This window comes from Argiope bruennichi, chromosome 5 (assembly GCF_947563725.1).
Source record: "Argiope bruennichi chromosome 5, qqArgBrue1.1, whole genome shotgun sequence".
In the NCBI taxonomy this organism is placed as follows: Eukaryota; Metazoa; Arthropoda; class Arachnida; order Araneae; family Araneidae; genus Argiope; species Argiope bruennichi.
This window is the reverse complement of record NC_079155.1, coordinates 98,145,003-98,161,266: the sequence shown is the minus strand read 5'-3', so window position 1 is coordinate 98,161,266 and position 16,264 is coordinate 98,145,003. Positions and strand designations below refer to the sequence as shown.

At 27.0% G+C, this 16,264-nt stretch overlaps 1 protein-coding gene across 2 annotated transcripts in view; it reads right to left on the bottom strand.

The window, feature by feature from the left end:
- The window catches only part of LOC129969385 (SCY1-like protein 2), a 488,897-nt gene that overhangs the window by 171,595 nt on the left and 301,038 nt on the right, over positions 1 to 16,264 (bottom strand). The window contains exon 7 of one of the 2 annotated variants that reach the window (XM_056083944.1): positions 7,766 to 7,960. In XM_056083944.1, coding sequence (XP_055939919.1) covers positions 7,766 to 7,960 — 195 coding nt within the window. The remainder of the gene's footprint in view (positions 1 to 7,765; positions 7,961 to 16,264) is intronic. The other variant, XM_056083946.1, reaches the window with a different exon arrangement.

Below are 16,264 nucleotides of genomic sequence, written 5' to 3'. Positions count from 1 at the left end.
GCAGCTGCCCTTCTTTCAACAGCTGCATTGGGTGTTGACTTTTTTCTGGTACGGAAGGCTTTCGAATATGCGATTTTGATAGAATCTCTTTCGATTCTCTTCTATAGAATAAATTATATTTCCAAAGAATAATGGGAATTTGAAAGAGATCTTTCCTAAGGTTCCTTCGAAACCAATTCAGATGTTAAATCTTGTAATATGGCGAATTCTTAATTTGAATAATTCTTTGGTTTAGTTTAGATATTAACGCCCCGTTTTAAAGCAATACTAGGACTATTTTGAAACGGACCTCGTAGTTTTGAATCGCTGTCAGATGACCAGGATGACACCTGAGCTGGTACACCCTCGCCAAACTTCCACATCAAAGCAGCAGGAAGACGAATAATTCTTCGGTAGGCCAGTCAAATTGGTTTCTTATATTCAAAAGAGGCCTCAAAAGTTCATGCATACATTGTCCTTATTAGAACAGCATATTGTTTGATGTTTCCGCAATGTTATGAAATATTTTGACGGCCTTGACATATCGTTAAGATATTGTATCAATATTGGTCAGCATTTGGGATTAATAATAATGAAAGAAAGAAAGAGGTGGATTAAAATTTAATATTAATTTATTCATGCAATTTTTAAGCGAGCTATTAAATAAAAGCACATTAAAACTACCTAAAGTTTATACGGGCAAATCTGGGAGCTTTCCTTCAAACGGCGCTAAAAATTGCACTGATAACATTCTACTTTATCATACGCAAGTGTTGGATTAAAAAAAAAAGAAACGTTGGATTATTTAAAGTGTTGGATTAAAGTTATTTCTGTAAACGGTACCTTACTACTTAATAATATGTTAACAGATATTCGTTGGAATAATTTAGAAGGTATCTAAATAAGAAAAAATAACCATGGATTAAGAATAAACTGATTTTATGGAAATGTTAAACTCTCACAACTTTCTTATCTATACAGCAGAACTCCTTATCCTTGTAAAGAAATGAACTTCAGCCAGATTCAGGTTTCTGATCACTGACGAGAAAATAGCGCTCAGATCTTTACAAGTACAGTAAAGTTTCGATTTAACAAGCTAATTAGACAAAAAAAAAATGTTCATAAAATTTGATGTCGGTCAAACCCTGGTAAAGGGTAAGGTATTATTTAAAATATGACATTATTCTTGAAACTGGTGTGAAAAAGGGAAAGATTAACTTCACCAAATTACTAAGTAAAATCTAAAATCATAACCGCATTGGAAAAATAAGCCTTCCCCAATCAAATTGTGTCACTTAAATTTGAATTCTGTCGAATCTACAGAAACTTAATTTCTTAACATGTACAGTTTCCTTGCATTTGAATCTTATATTAGAGTTTCTCAACCTGCAATAATCATAGCCCTAATGGGTGCATGGAATAGTCATAGAAGGTACGCTAAAAATATAACGGAGACAGTTGTTAGATAGATTGAATATAAGAGAATATATATATTTTTTTAAGTTGTTGAATCAACTAGCATTCCTAATTTAAATTATATTTCATTATGAAAAATCAAAACAATTAAATTGTATCTAAATCTAAATAATTCGAATCAAGGAAAATGTGAAGGCTTTAGATTTAGTTTGAGTATATAATTATCTATAGGATCAATATCTATCGAAAGCTCTGGGATTATTGGTCGATATTTAAAACCAAAGCGATTACTATCTTTTTACCATTTTTAATATATATATATATATATATATATATATATAATCAAACCTATATAATTACTAATATATAGAATTATTTCATAACTTGTAAAATTGTTTGCGTCTTGTAGTACTATACCCTGTAACACTCTAAAAATGTCGATGCGCGTTTCTGGTATGGTAATTGATTCTCTCTTCTCTGGTAGATAAAACATTAGTGTGGAGTTGGCTATTTCCATACGGATGACGGGATATACCTCCTAAGGGAAAAGTTGTACTTCTGCATTTGATGATCATTAGGGTTCAATCAAGGCTAACTCCCAGAGTCCTAGTGCGGAGGTTCAGATCACTCTGTAAACCCCGGAAAATACAAAGCTGTGGGGTAGCTATTTTTTAGTTATAGTTTGATTATTGTAACATTATACAAATGGGATAAATGGCATTGTGATAATAGATCAATATTTAAGCAATAAAAATATTAGAAAATCTGCTGTAAAACATCGATGCCAATTTTAAAAACATTGAAACAAAATCTAACGATAAGTGATTTATATTAATGAATAAAATTATAAAAAAGATAAAATCTCGTACATTAAATAAAAATTTCATAAAAATTTAAAGAAATGAAAACGAAATATATTAAAAATTAAGTTTGCTCCTAAGGATACCAAACGCCTTATACGTCAATCATTTGATTAAATATAAAAATTCGTTCGAAGCAAAAATTAAAGAATAAATCTTTCACTGACATAGATATAAAAATGGAATTAGAAAACATACTGAAATATTAATGAAAATAACAGAAATAGCAGAGAAAGCCTATTATTGGTCATTGGAAAATTTGTTAAAATAATTTTCTTTGTCATAACTATTTTTAAAACTATATCAAACAATTAGATATAGAATATTAGTAAATTGACTTATCACAAGAGTAATTTTTTTAAATTTAGCAATCTTTATAATATATTCAGATTTTAAATTTGAAAACTTCACCAGTTAGTTTAATTTCACTTAAATGGCATTATCTGTTTTCATTCTTATTATATTTGCTTTTGTCAATGTGATTTGAGCAGCCAGAATGAAAAATAATTTATTTTCTGTGCCTCTTATAGCATGTTAATTAACTATTTAATAATTTGAAAAAAAATATTAGCACATTCCGAAACAATTAATATTTATAAAGTGCCATCAGATATAATAAAAATCTAAAATCATATCCATATAAATGGTGCAGTTTCAAAATTAAAATGTTATGCTTTGATAAAATACTTTTCTTTCTAAAATATTGCAAAATGGAATCTAAATTAGCTTTATTAAGTGACATTTGCATTTACGAGTAAATATTAATAAATTAGCTAGAATACGTCGTTATGAAGAGAAATAAACTAAAAGTGTTCATGAAATTCATTCTAGCCTCATATTTCATTTTAATAATTCATTCGTATAATTTATTGTCTCCTTGGTGATAGAATTGTTTTCAACTGTAACGCTTTAACTTAATGAATATTCTTTGAATTTTTATATTTCTGCATCGAATAATATTTGACAGAAAAAAAATATCGTCTGATTTTGAAATAGACAATACTCTTCTCTCTAATGGTATCATTGTCTCATCTATAAAGATATTTTTTTCAGTATTAGAACAAAATATTAGTAACGAATTATTAAAATCAATAATATTTTAACTGTCTGAGTTAAATTTATGCCAGTAAAAGAATTAAGCGTGCTTAGACAATTACAAAATCTTTTTATTAGATTCAAAAGTTGAAGCGTAAATCAATCTAATTATGAATTTCTAACACTAATAAAACCGTCTTTCTGTTTGTGTATCAATTGATGTTCTAAATGGAAACGCTTGAGATATAAAATTCATAAATATATTTAAGAGCATAGTTATATAAACGATAAGATTCTTTTTTGAAATTGGAATGCAGATATTCATTATTATTAACGGATATTCTAATGCTTTTAATAATTAACTGTTTGAAAAACCAATGCATCAAAATAATTTATGCAGTACCTAAAAGATAAAAAAGATATTGTTAATATGTTTTATAAACGAATAATATTTTAAATTAGAGTAATCTTTAGAATTTATTTTATAAAATATTGCAACCGCATTAGTGCATTAAAAGACATTTTTTGATTAATTTTCAAGCCTTTAAAAGAAATTTTTCTTCCGTTAAAAAAAATATGAATATTTTTTTTATCTTTTTTCCTATTGAAAATGTGTGAATACGATATTTATTTTGTACTCATTTACTGTAAAGCTGATTTTAAATTTTGGGGGAATTTTCAATAAACTTTTACTTCAAAATTTTGGATTATTTTTGTAAATATTTGTTGTATGGATATTTTTGTATTACTTTTTTAATAAAGTAACACGGTGTATTAATTTATTATAATATTACTTAACTCGATATTTCAGCATTTTTTGTTCTTTCTTTTTATGATTTGACATTTACATTTTGTTCTTGAAATTCATTTTCGAAAAAAATAAAATATGACATGTATTAGTGGCTAATGAGTTTTTTTTAATACTTTCATAATAATTCCATAATGATATATGTAATTGCTTTTAAAAGAAATAGAACGTTTTTTTTAATATTTCAGTTTCTTTTATTTTTTTAGCATTAAACTGCAGAGATAGTCGAATTTCTTTAATGAGGTGGGTTAACATTTGAGATTTCTTATTATTTTTAAGGTCTACATAAGCACAAATAATTAAATTTAAAATAAGTTTAAATTGGAATTGCTGCTTTTACTTGCAGCAAATAGAGAATTGTAGTGCCTATCAATTTATAAAGCAATTTATAAATTGTCATACTAATAAACGAAAATAGTTGAGACATGCTTATTAAAATCAATAATTTTATTACTCTCTAAATGTAATTAATATTCTAATATAAAACAATATTTTGATCAATTGTTGACCTAGTAGTAATAGCAGCTATCTTTCAGTTTTATCGATAGGAGTTATCATCATCTAACGGATTATTATTTCTTTTTGGATTTTACTGCTAAATCCTTAAACAAACTATTTTTTTTATCTTTGTATTGCTTTATTTTTTTTTATAAAGCACATAATATTTGTAATAGAAATGGCAATGAATGTAAATTGTCTTTAAGGAAAATTTATTGCACCCTACATACTGAAAAAAGAGGAAACAAAAATCTTTGAAATAAAAACAAAATCTTAATTAATTCAGTTAGAACTAATAGGAGAGAACGTCAAAGAATCATTTATATTGAATTAATGGGGATTGTTTTTCAATCTGAGTGAAAAATAAAAGTGCAAGACATTACCTAAAATTTTAAGTTCCATTACAATTACTCAAATCTTGTCTTACTTTGACTGCACGTTTAAGCTCAACTAACTTCTAACGTTATATTATTTATCTCTTTAAGTCAACATTTAAATTAAAGCTTAAATTTTATATGAGATTTCCATTTAATTAGACAGGTATATAAACACAAAAAAACAGAAGAAAAAAAAACGTGAAGATATTATGTTAGATTGCCGAAATGCTATTCATGATTTGAAATTAAAAACAATTGCTGGGAAAAAAATTATAGACCAAGTAGCGTATAGTTGATATAATTAGTATGAAAAGCTTTCTAACTATTCTATTGTGTGTCTAGTTAGATAAATAAGTAAGAGGATACAGATTAATTTTATTTAGAAAAAAACAATTAACAATTTGTCTGTTCTGTAAAAAAGTAAATATTTGTTTATAAAAAAACTGCAAGTTTAATCAATGTTATTCAATAAAATGTTTTAAACTAATTTCATGTTTAAAAAATTGGCAACTGTTATTTTCTCTTAAAATTTGCTATTTTGAGTAAATGACCATTTTTTACAAACTACGAGCAAACAAAATACATTAAATCTTACCAAAATTCCATGTAATGTTCAATATCAAGTTCAATACAAATAAATAATAATAAATAAATTCAAAATAATAAGATTCGCATGCAAGAGTGAATTCTTTATTAGAACAATATGTTCAATATTGTTATTACGATTTCTTCACGATATTGTACAGCATTCAAAATATCAAAAAACCATCGTGTTGATATCATACAATACTTTGAATTAATAAGGTTATTAATGTTATCTTTGATATTTTTTATTAGAGATAACGTTCTTTTCTTTTATTCAGTCATTAATAATAAAAAAGAATCTGAAGATAAATAATACTTCAATTTCGAATATCTCATCTCGATCATCGAATATCTTCGTGCGATCACGAAATTTTTTGTAGATTCTAAAAACAAAACTGCAATCTTACTAGTTAAAATATTGGATATTAAACTTAGAGCAAATAAAAAAATAAAATCGTAAATAAAAGTTCGTGAGAGGAAGTTTTAGAAGCATAGTTTACAACATCTTATCGGTTATTTGACATGAAAACTCAGTTGAACGCTTTTGGGTCAATACTTTGGTAACGTGGAGAGAGAGATTAGCACGGAGTTGGAAAAAGATTTTAGTTTTTATTTATCCTTCAGAGTGTATCGCACTTGTTAAGTAAAATCGATACAATAAGAATGTTCTTGAAGTTCTTTCTGGAAAAAAAATAATACAAGTCAGAATAAACGTCCGTGTTATTTTCTAAATCTTTGGCGAAGTTACGCCTTATTTCTGGTTCAGTAACTTCGCTTAAATTACTTTAGAATAAATTGAATTTGCTGTTAGAAGAAATTTTATACGATATTGAATAAATAAAACAAAAAAAAATTCAGATGAATTTATTGAAATTTAATATATCCGAATAGGTTGTAAGGTCATTTTACCTAAAAATACTCAAATTTTATGATCTGAAAATAAAGCCCAAACTTTGTACATTCAAAATCATCCGTTATTTTCAAACTATTTTAAATAAGATTATAAATACATCAATTTAATAATACACAATAGTGAAATCTCAAACAATAATATACTCGTATCCACGAATTAAGGATAATTCAGAATCACACAGGAATATAACTCTAAAGTAACAATTTCACCTATAGAATTATCACACACATCTTCAAGAATGACATACAAATTACAGGATGCCACCGGATAGTATAAAATAATCACAAAGACGAGAGTGTAAGAGAGGGATATATAAAGAATAGTGGCAAAGAAGTAAAATTGTACACAAAATTGTACAAGCAAGCCGTTCAGTGCCATAACCGAATAGATATGACACAGGGGTCGTATGTGGATGATTTTTTACATGGAAGAATTATCGACAGTCTGGTATGTGGGTGTACTCATATGGAAGTAGCCGAGGAACTTGGAATCCCTCAAAGTATCAACTCTAGACTTCGGAAATGATTCAAAGATGATGGAAATGTCAGCAGACGCTACGGTACAGGTCTCCCCCAAGTTACAATACCGAATGATGACTGGTATTTGGCAGTAACTGCCAAAAGAAGCAGAAGGAGCACAGCATCAGACCTGTCTCATCAGCTATCTTCAGCCACGGAAACGACGTTTCCAAGGCAAATTATGTTCAGACTTTTGGAACAATAAAATTATTTAGAATTAAATAAGAATATAGTTAACAATTAAAACTAAGGGATGGTTTTGCATTTGATGGAGGTACGCATCGTTTAAGATAAGGTATTGATGAGAATTGCTAATTAAAATATGCAATGTCCTTAATGTCCTTCATTAAAAAATGTGGAATGAAGTTCCCTATACTTGTTTAAGAATAATCAATTTTATTTTTTATTCTGTGCTGAAAATAAGAAATTCAGCTTTTATGACATCATGACGAAATGTAGAATTAGCAATATTTTCCTCTGTCATCGTCGGAAATTTTGTTTAATAATCTAAAGAATCTAATCTCCTCATTTGTGAGCTATATTTTAGAATGGGAGATGATATATTACAATCTGTAAATTAGAACTCTATTGATTGTCTTAACCAAAGAAAAGAGTAAAAGCTAAAAAAATGTTTTAACGATGCTTTAAATATGCAATGTTTTGATTAATTTTACATTTTGAAACAATATTTACACATATAATTTATAATTTCTTCTTTTGGACTTTTAATTCTACCAGTATGTTAGTATCCAATTGAGCATAAAAATTCAATTTACCATTGAGAAATTTTGTGCATTGGGTCGTCTCCAAGGATCCGTCTGCAATAAGCTTTGTAGGGGCTCTTGCAGATGGTGAGGCACCTTATCCATCAGTTGCTGTATTTCGTTTTCTAGCTCAAACATGGCGCACGAGCGATAGCGATTGTCTGCTTGATTCTCTCCAGAAATCTTCATGTACTGCAAAAGTACAAGCTAATGCAACTAGTAAGTATAAAGTTACTTGCATCATGGAGCAAGCAACATTAATCAATAACTGTAATCAATAAATTATCAAGTAAAATTAATCAATAAATTATCAAGTAAAATTAATCAATAACTTATCAAACAAAATTAAAAATTAGATTAAAACATTCAGTCACATAAGAAAACTATACTTTTATAACTCATTTGACCTAATAAAATTAATTACATCATTCACATCATATTTATGTATATTTTTCATCATATATAGAGTAGCAATGGCATTGCCAATGCTGTCAGCTACGTACTTGCCATAATTCATCACTTACAAAAAGTAAGTGAGTTCCAGAAAAAGCAAGAAGGTAGAACACAAGAGGGAGATGGGCTGCTCACTGTTTTGTTCTTCAGATTCTTACCTCGCTACAAACAAGGGTTATTTGAAGCCGCATCGATCTGTGGTTTATATTAGCGTTAACTTCTTTATTCCTTTGTCCGTGAAGAAAGAAATACACTCCCTTTAAACCTTGTAAGTAAATTTAATTTAACTTACTCGGATTACTCATAAACATCGATCACTCATGGCAAGGATGTAGCCGAAACAATCACTGAAATAAAACAATTTTATTCAATATAAAGAAAAATAGAAATTCAATGGATATAATGGATATCATAATGGATTTTATGGATATTATAAATTTATTGTAAAAATAAAGGTTATCTAAATATTTGTAAACTTTAAATCAAGCAAATTCCATTGGTACGTATAAGAGAATAAAGTTATACATTGTTAGTTAGATTTGTTTATTATCAGGATATGATTCTGTTTTGATAACGTTAAATGTTGTCAACGATGGATGGATATGAACTTTGTGTGAAAGTCCTCTTTCACAACAATATCATCCTGAAGCACACTTTCCAAACAACGGCACCACATCATTGTGAAGACATATGGCAGAAAAATTCATTAGTAGAACCATCATGTATGTTGACATCATGCCATCACTAGCTCTCATGCTAGAGATGGCTGTAATTCCTCAACTAGATGATCATAATTGTCTTTATGGTACTAATAATAAACTTATGGTAATTGGACCGCATTCTAGGAAGCAATAATGCCTCTGTCATTTTAAATTATTCTTGAATAATAATAAGGAAGATAAAACATATGCCTGCTGAGTAATACGTGGCTAACTAGGATTTAGCTCTCATACTATTAAATATCCCATTCCTTGGACTAGTAGGCCATAGCTTATTGAGGTTGCATGGTGCAGGCAATAAAAAATATGACAAATAGCTAGTAATTTATGCATCAGCAGAAACACCATCAAGGTAAAATAATCACTAATAATAATATTGTTAGTTTGTCTGTTGGCGTTATGAATGGATGATCTTTAACGTAAAAGATATTTAATTTACAATATATATAATTTGGTATTGAATGAATGTATGCATTTCGGTACACTTTCGATTAAATTTTCAATTGCTTTTGAAAATGTATTCATACTCCTTAATCTGGTAATTAAACAAAATGTAACAATTTTGCAACAATGAACATCATCGCACCAATATAAGTTTATTAACATCTTAACAGTCAGAAATATATTACTAATAACACTAATTTAATTATAACGTTAAATTTTCTAGTTTTACCAGCTATATAAAACTTTTTAAATATTAATTGCGATATGATGATTTCAAATATTACATTCATGTTTATAGCTACATATTTAATGTATTGATAAATACTATAAATTTTTCATAAAAAATGTCAACTTTTAATCAGTAGGATTTCAGACCAGGATTTCAAACTATACTGTGTTTCTAAACATTAAAACGAAATTGGTAAGTAACAGTACATTTTCAAAAATACATTTTTTTTCACATTTAAAAGCGTATTTAAGTATTTTTAAGTCAAAATCTATTCTGCATATAATTGCAACATCACTATAAATTTTTTTCATAAAGAATGTCATCTTTTAATCTGTAGAATTTCAGACTTGAATTTCAAACTATACTAGAGTTTCCAAACATTAAAAACAAAATTAGTAAACAACAATACATTTTCAAAAACACATTTTTTCATATTTAAAAGCTTACTAAGTAATTTCAGTAAAGTGCTATTCTGCATATTTCTGTATATATTCTAAAAATTTATATTTTATCTGCCTTTTACAACTCAATTCACGTTCCCCTTTTATATTTGTACATGAGTTCCACCATAGCGAAAAAAAAAAGAAATTTATTTATTGCTTTAATTAACTTTTTTAATATTAAAAACAGTTATTTTCATTCTAATGTACTGGTGAAATATTTTCTCACCTTTTAAAAAAAGTTATTTATTGGGAATCACATAACAAAATTGCAATATATGGGTATGGTGTTAATGTTTGTTTCCAAGAAACTGATTTTTTTTAAAATTTACACTTCATAGTTGCTAAGACTGAAATATTAATTTTGTAATAAATAGAAAACATATTTTTTCTGAATAGGAACGAATATGGCTTCAGATCATTTTATTGTTCTTTTTTTCTTTTTCAAATAAAGGAATCTTGATTTCTCATAACATTTGAGATGATACATGAATTTAATTTGTAAATAAAAAAAAGCCAAATTCTAAATTATTCTTTTTAGCAGTTTAAGGAGTTGTTTCAAATTTAATTATTTAATTATCTATGAAGAAACCCGAGATAGTTAATAAATAAATAAATTTCTATAGGATATTAGTTGGATTTTGAACTGGATATTATATATATATATATATATATATATATATATATATATATATATATATATATATATATATATATATATATATATATATATATATATATATATATATATATATATATATATATATATACACGAATAATTATTGTATGTCTTGTATGTAAATCTATTGTTTTATTTGAATTTGATGAAATTTGATACATACATATTTCAAGGTAAGTGGACGTTCAATGTGAATTTTTTGAAGACCAGGAAATAATTAACATATAAGCTTATTTAGAATTTGAACTATTGTTGCTTTTCATTTACATCTTTCGAAAATATCACATCCTAAAAATCTAATATATAAAAATCTCGTGTCACGGTGTTTGTGTTCGTACTCCACCGAAATGGCTCGACCGATTTTTATGAAATTTTTTTATGTGTATTTGGTAGGTATGAGAGGTTGGTAAAGTATATTTCATAACTCTAAGTAATTAGGCTGCCCCTATCCCGTCATTCCACGTTCAACGTACGCTGATGAGATCAACGCTTGCTTGAAATCATCGCCACTGTGGCGTAATGTTGAAAAAGTCCAGCTAAAAATAAACATCGGCGTCTAAATGCTACAAGATCTATCTGCTGACACATTCTCGGACCAATTGTTAGGTATCGGCGATGGAAAAGTTGCTGTCTATAAAAATAATGGTTGCATAAAATTGCCACTAATTTCTGCACTATCGTTGATTCGCAAAATGCTCTCATTGCCGCATATTTTCCGATGTACGCACACAATACATAAATCATGTGTGGCTGGCAGAAAGAGGCATTTTGGCAGCAATAAATGTGGACGTCGACGATTTCAAGATACAGCTGTCATTGCCAGGCGACTTGGTATCGTACAAATCGATCGATATAGTTTGCGATGCTAACGAAGCTGTAATTTATCCAACAGAGTTTTTGAACTCACTGGATTTGTCAGGCATGTCACCACACCTTCTACGACTGAAGTTGGATCTCGGTTTATTTTACTTCGGAATTTAAACCGACCACGGCTGTGACGGCACGCGATTGGTATTAAAAAATTGAAGAAAGGCAAATTCCGAGCCGAAAGTTCTGCTACGAATTCCAATGATTCTCACAGACGTGCCAATTCAATTCAAATGCGTTCAATTTCCTATTAGATTGGCATTCGCAATGACAATCAATAAGTCGCAAGGCCAAACGATGTCTGTTTGGGGCTTAGATTTGGACAGACTGTGTTTTTCACACGGACAATCATACCTTGCATGTTCTAGCATGGGCAAACCATCGAGCTTATTTGTGTTGGCTAAAGACGGGCTGACAAAAAATATCGTACTCTCAATTGATTTTCGAAATGAATATTGATTTTCTTTATTTTATTTTTATACTTTAGAATAAAAAATATATTACTTTTTTCACTTTACGTTTAACTTCTAAGAGATCAAACAATGTATATGTTCGTTACGTTAATGAAATACATTGAATTGAGAAAATGAATGGTTGGTGTTTTTTTTTTATCGGCGATCATCGTCTAAAGCGCTCCATTCCTCTTTCTGTCATAGATCCCATCCCCAAACACTTACAATAAATTCGTTATTTTTTAATTAACAACCCAAATATTCACTAGAAATAATTTATATGGCAGAACAACGTTTGCCGGGTCTGCTAGTAGTTTTATAATATCTTAAGTTGTTTCCATTTTGATGGTATCAATTTATTTCCATATAATTTTTCTTTCTAATATTTTAATATTTTTTAAAAAAAATAATTTAATATAAGACCTATTACAACATTGTTCTTGTTATTATAAAACTCGCACCAATTTCCATCAAATTACTTAGTAGTGTGCCTTTGTCGATGATAAAATTAAAATAAAAATAGCTTTCTTTGCAAATTGATTCCTACGTAGTAGTATGAGATGCATAATACTTATATATACAAGTTTTAATTCGAACGTGAAGGAATTTGTAGCAGAATGATTACATAAGATTCATCTTTCTTTGTCGTATCATATAACAAAGTGAAATTTTAAACAAATACGATCAATATTAATAACTTAAAAACCAGGAATTCTAATATTCCGAGAGAATAGTATTAAATCTAGTTACCAAACGATGCTAATAAATTAATAAAACTTTTATTTTATTAAAAATTAAATTCGTTTTGAAGTATCTATCCATCACAATCTTATCATTATATCAAATAATTTTTGTTGGAAATGTAAGAGCTGAATATTTTATATCAATTTTGAAATTTATCTTCATTATCTTGAGCCTAGATGAGAAATATCATGTTGTTTTTGTTTTATACTTGGTTGTAAAATTTAATTTGTATGCATAGTAATTTGCAAGAACTCTTTTTCGATAACTTATGGTAAAGGTTTGCCATAAGATGTTTTCTTAGTAGGTGTTTTAACTTTCACTTCAGATTCACATGAATTTCACGAGACAAAGTGGTAAAGCCTGTCTTAAATTAAAGCCATCATAGGAGCCAAACGAATATTAGCAAACAAGCTCTAATTGGTATTCTTGACTTTAAAAAACGTTAATTTGTATGAAGAACGCCAAAATAAATATTTAGATTTAGAAATTGAAAATAATTAAATTGATTAGTAAAATAATATTATTCGCTTTTGAATTGATACTTGTAATCACTGGGAGTTAAAAAGTAAGTAGATTATTCTAGTGACGAAACAAACAAGTGAATATAAATCAAATAAATTCCTTATTTTAAGCATTTACCTAATTTTTTAAGATATCGAATAATAAATAACACAACGAAACTAATTTTTTAAGATATCGAATAATAAATAACACAACGAAACTAATTTTTTAAGATATAGATAATAGAATAATAATATTTTCTTTTAGAAACATCATCTATAAAATTAGAATAATAAACACTTATTCTAATTTTTAGATGATATTTCTAGTAAAAAATATTCTCAATTTTCAAGAGAATCTTGGAAAATAATTGCAGCAAATGTAACAGATCATCAAATTTTTGACATAATTCTAAGGATAGTTTAGTCTCATTAAAGGTTTATTATTTTTAGAAAGTAGAATTATTATTCTAAATATTAATAACCAAATCGAAATGGTAATTATTTTGATATTTTGAATGAAAAAAAAAATGCGAGCATGACAAGCAAAGAATGATTTTGAATTTTGGAGGCTTTGGCTGCTGGGAGATAAAACTGATAAAAACAAGTAGAATTTTCACTTAAAATTTTTCCAAGTAAGCATAAAATTATTTATTGCATATCGAAATATAATGTACCTTTTAAGTAGAACTTAAAGAACTTTCATAAAAAATATCTATTTATAAGGAAAGATTTCAATTTCTCTTTCAATTCCATCAAACTTTTGTGTATTTAATTCTCATTATATATTTAAATAAATGCGAAAATTCACAGAAAATGATAAATTATTATAATTATAATTATTAAAAAAATTAGAATATTTTTTTAAATTAATTTTTTTTTTTGCAATTATAAGTGCTGCTAGTTAATTAAAATGATTTTTGTAGAATTCGATTTACTTTTTAGACAGTCCTTTATAAATTCTATTAATATTTCCGAGTGCTTCAACAAATCTAGCAAATATCTTTCATTCACACATTTAAGACTTCTAAGAATAATAGGACACTGTTAATTAAAAATTAAAAACCAATTGCAAACGAAAATGTATTAAAATACATATAACTATTGGAAAAGTGCAGAATATAATTTTATGGAATATGTATTCTTTAAAAATACAAAAAAATATATATATATTCTAAAATAAAGAATTTCTTTATTCAGTAAAAAATTTATTTTTTATTAAATTTTTATTTCTTTATTTCAACAGAAAAATTATATATTAAAACACTGAAATATTTTATTTATAACTTGGCATAAGGGATATATGAAGGATCATTTTATTTTTAAAGATCTTTGTTTTATATATATATAAATATTCTTTAATTTATTAATAAATGGTGAGATAAAATCTGTGAATATTCATAAAATTTTAAGGCTTTTCAACGCATCGATGAAAAAAATCCATATTTAAACTATGCCATATTTAACCTATACTTATTCATATGGTTCTTAAAGAAAATCTACCAGGAGAAATGCATGCTACTAAGTACATGATTTACCTGTTGTCTTTTAAATATTAACGTCACAATATGTGGATCGAAAATTTTTCAGTCACGTTTATGTGAATATTCATAATAAAGACAAAAAAAATGTAAGGAAAAATTAAATTAATTTTAAGTTTTGAGTTTAATTTTTTATAGAATCTTGTGATACAAAAATTGTGATTTAATTAAAATAATTTTATTAAAATTTTCCGTTTTTCTAATGAAATGATCCCTTTTAGTAGGAAAATGACCATTGTTATGATTTAGTCACAACATTGTATGTATATCGTACAATATCCTATACAAATAGGGATTTATGTAATTGTTTTTATTTTTGTATCAGTTTTACAACGTAAAAGTCATTTTTTGGCCATTCAGCGCTAAATACAAGATTTGGAAATCAAATACAATTTCTTGCAGAAGCTAAGAACCATAAATATTAGGGATAAATATTCATGCGTGCTTATCAATTATCATATCATGAACATAAAATTAAGTTTTAATTAAAAAATGTCTTCCATAAAATCTCCATATTGTTGACTCCAAAATGATTTCTATTTATGCTGAATATCGGGTATTTCATTATTACTTATTTAATCAATCCGCTTTTATTTACAAGAAGAATTATGAAGAACCCGAAGATGCATTAAAAAGACCAGTTAGCTAGAAATGGAAGTGTACTCCAACAAGATTACACTGAGTAATTTGTCATCTTTTTCAGCAAAAACTGCAAATTACATCTTTATAAAGTACCATTTATGTCACATTTGAAAATGTCTTTGTTAATTACTATAAACCTTTGATAAATTACAAAATCCTATATTTCAACACGGAATTTCTATCATCCAAAGCATCTGAGTGAATAGATCTTTTGGCGAATGCATTTATTTAATTACTTCTAATTTGTTTTTTTTTATTTCTGATAAGGATGCCAAACGAATTTTATCCTTTGTCTCATTAACTCATTTTCTTTAAAGATCCCAATTATCCTAATCCACATTATCCCAAATAATGACAATCAGAATCTAAAAGTCCTTATTATTTACGTCATTCCAAGAACTTTATTTTATTTTCATATTACGAAAGATACCTTAATTTATTTTCTTTTAATGTAGCTTTTGTCAAATCGTGATTACAAACACATACATATATACATAGGAAAAATTTAATCCTGTGATTTAAAGTTCTTAATTATTTACAACTCTATTCGCAGTTAATTAAATATTTCAGAAAGATTTGAAAGTAGAATTTTGATTTTTTTAACATGCAATCTGAAATTAAATAATTTCTATGTATTAAATTATTTACTGTTGAAATTTGAGGTCATTATTTGTGCAGGGGCGAATTCTAATTAAAACTCTTCTTCTAAGAAATTTATAATTTTTTTGAAAAAAAAAACATATTATATAAAAGAATCGTAAATATTTGATTATGTTTGGGATTTACTTTGTAATCTATAAT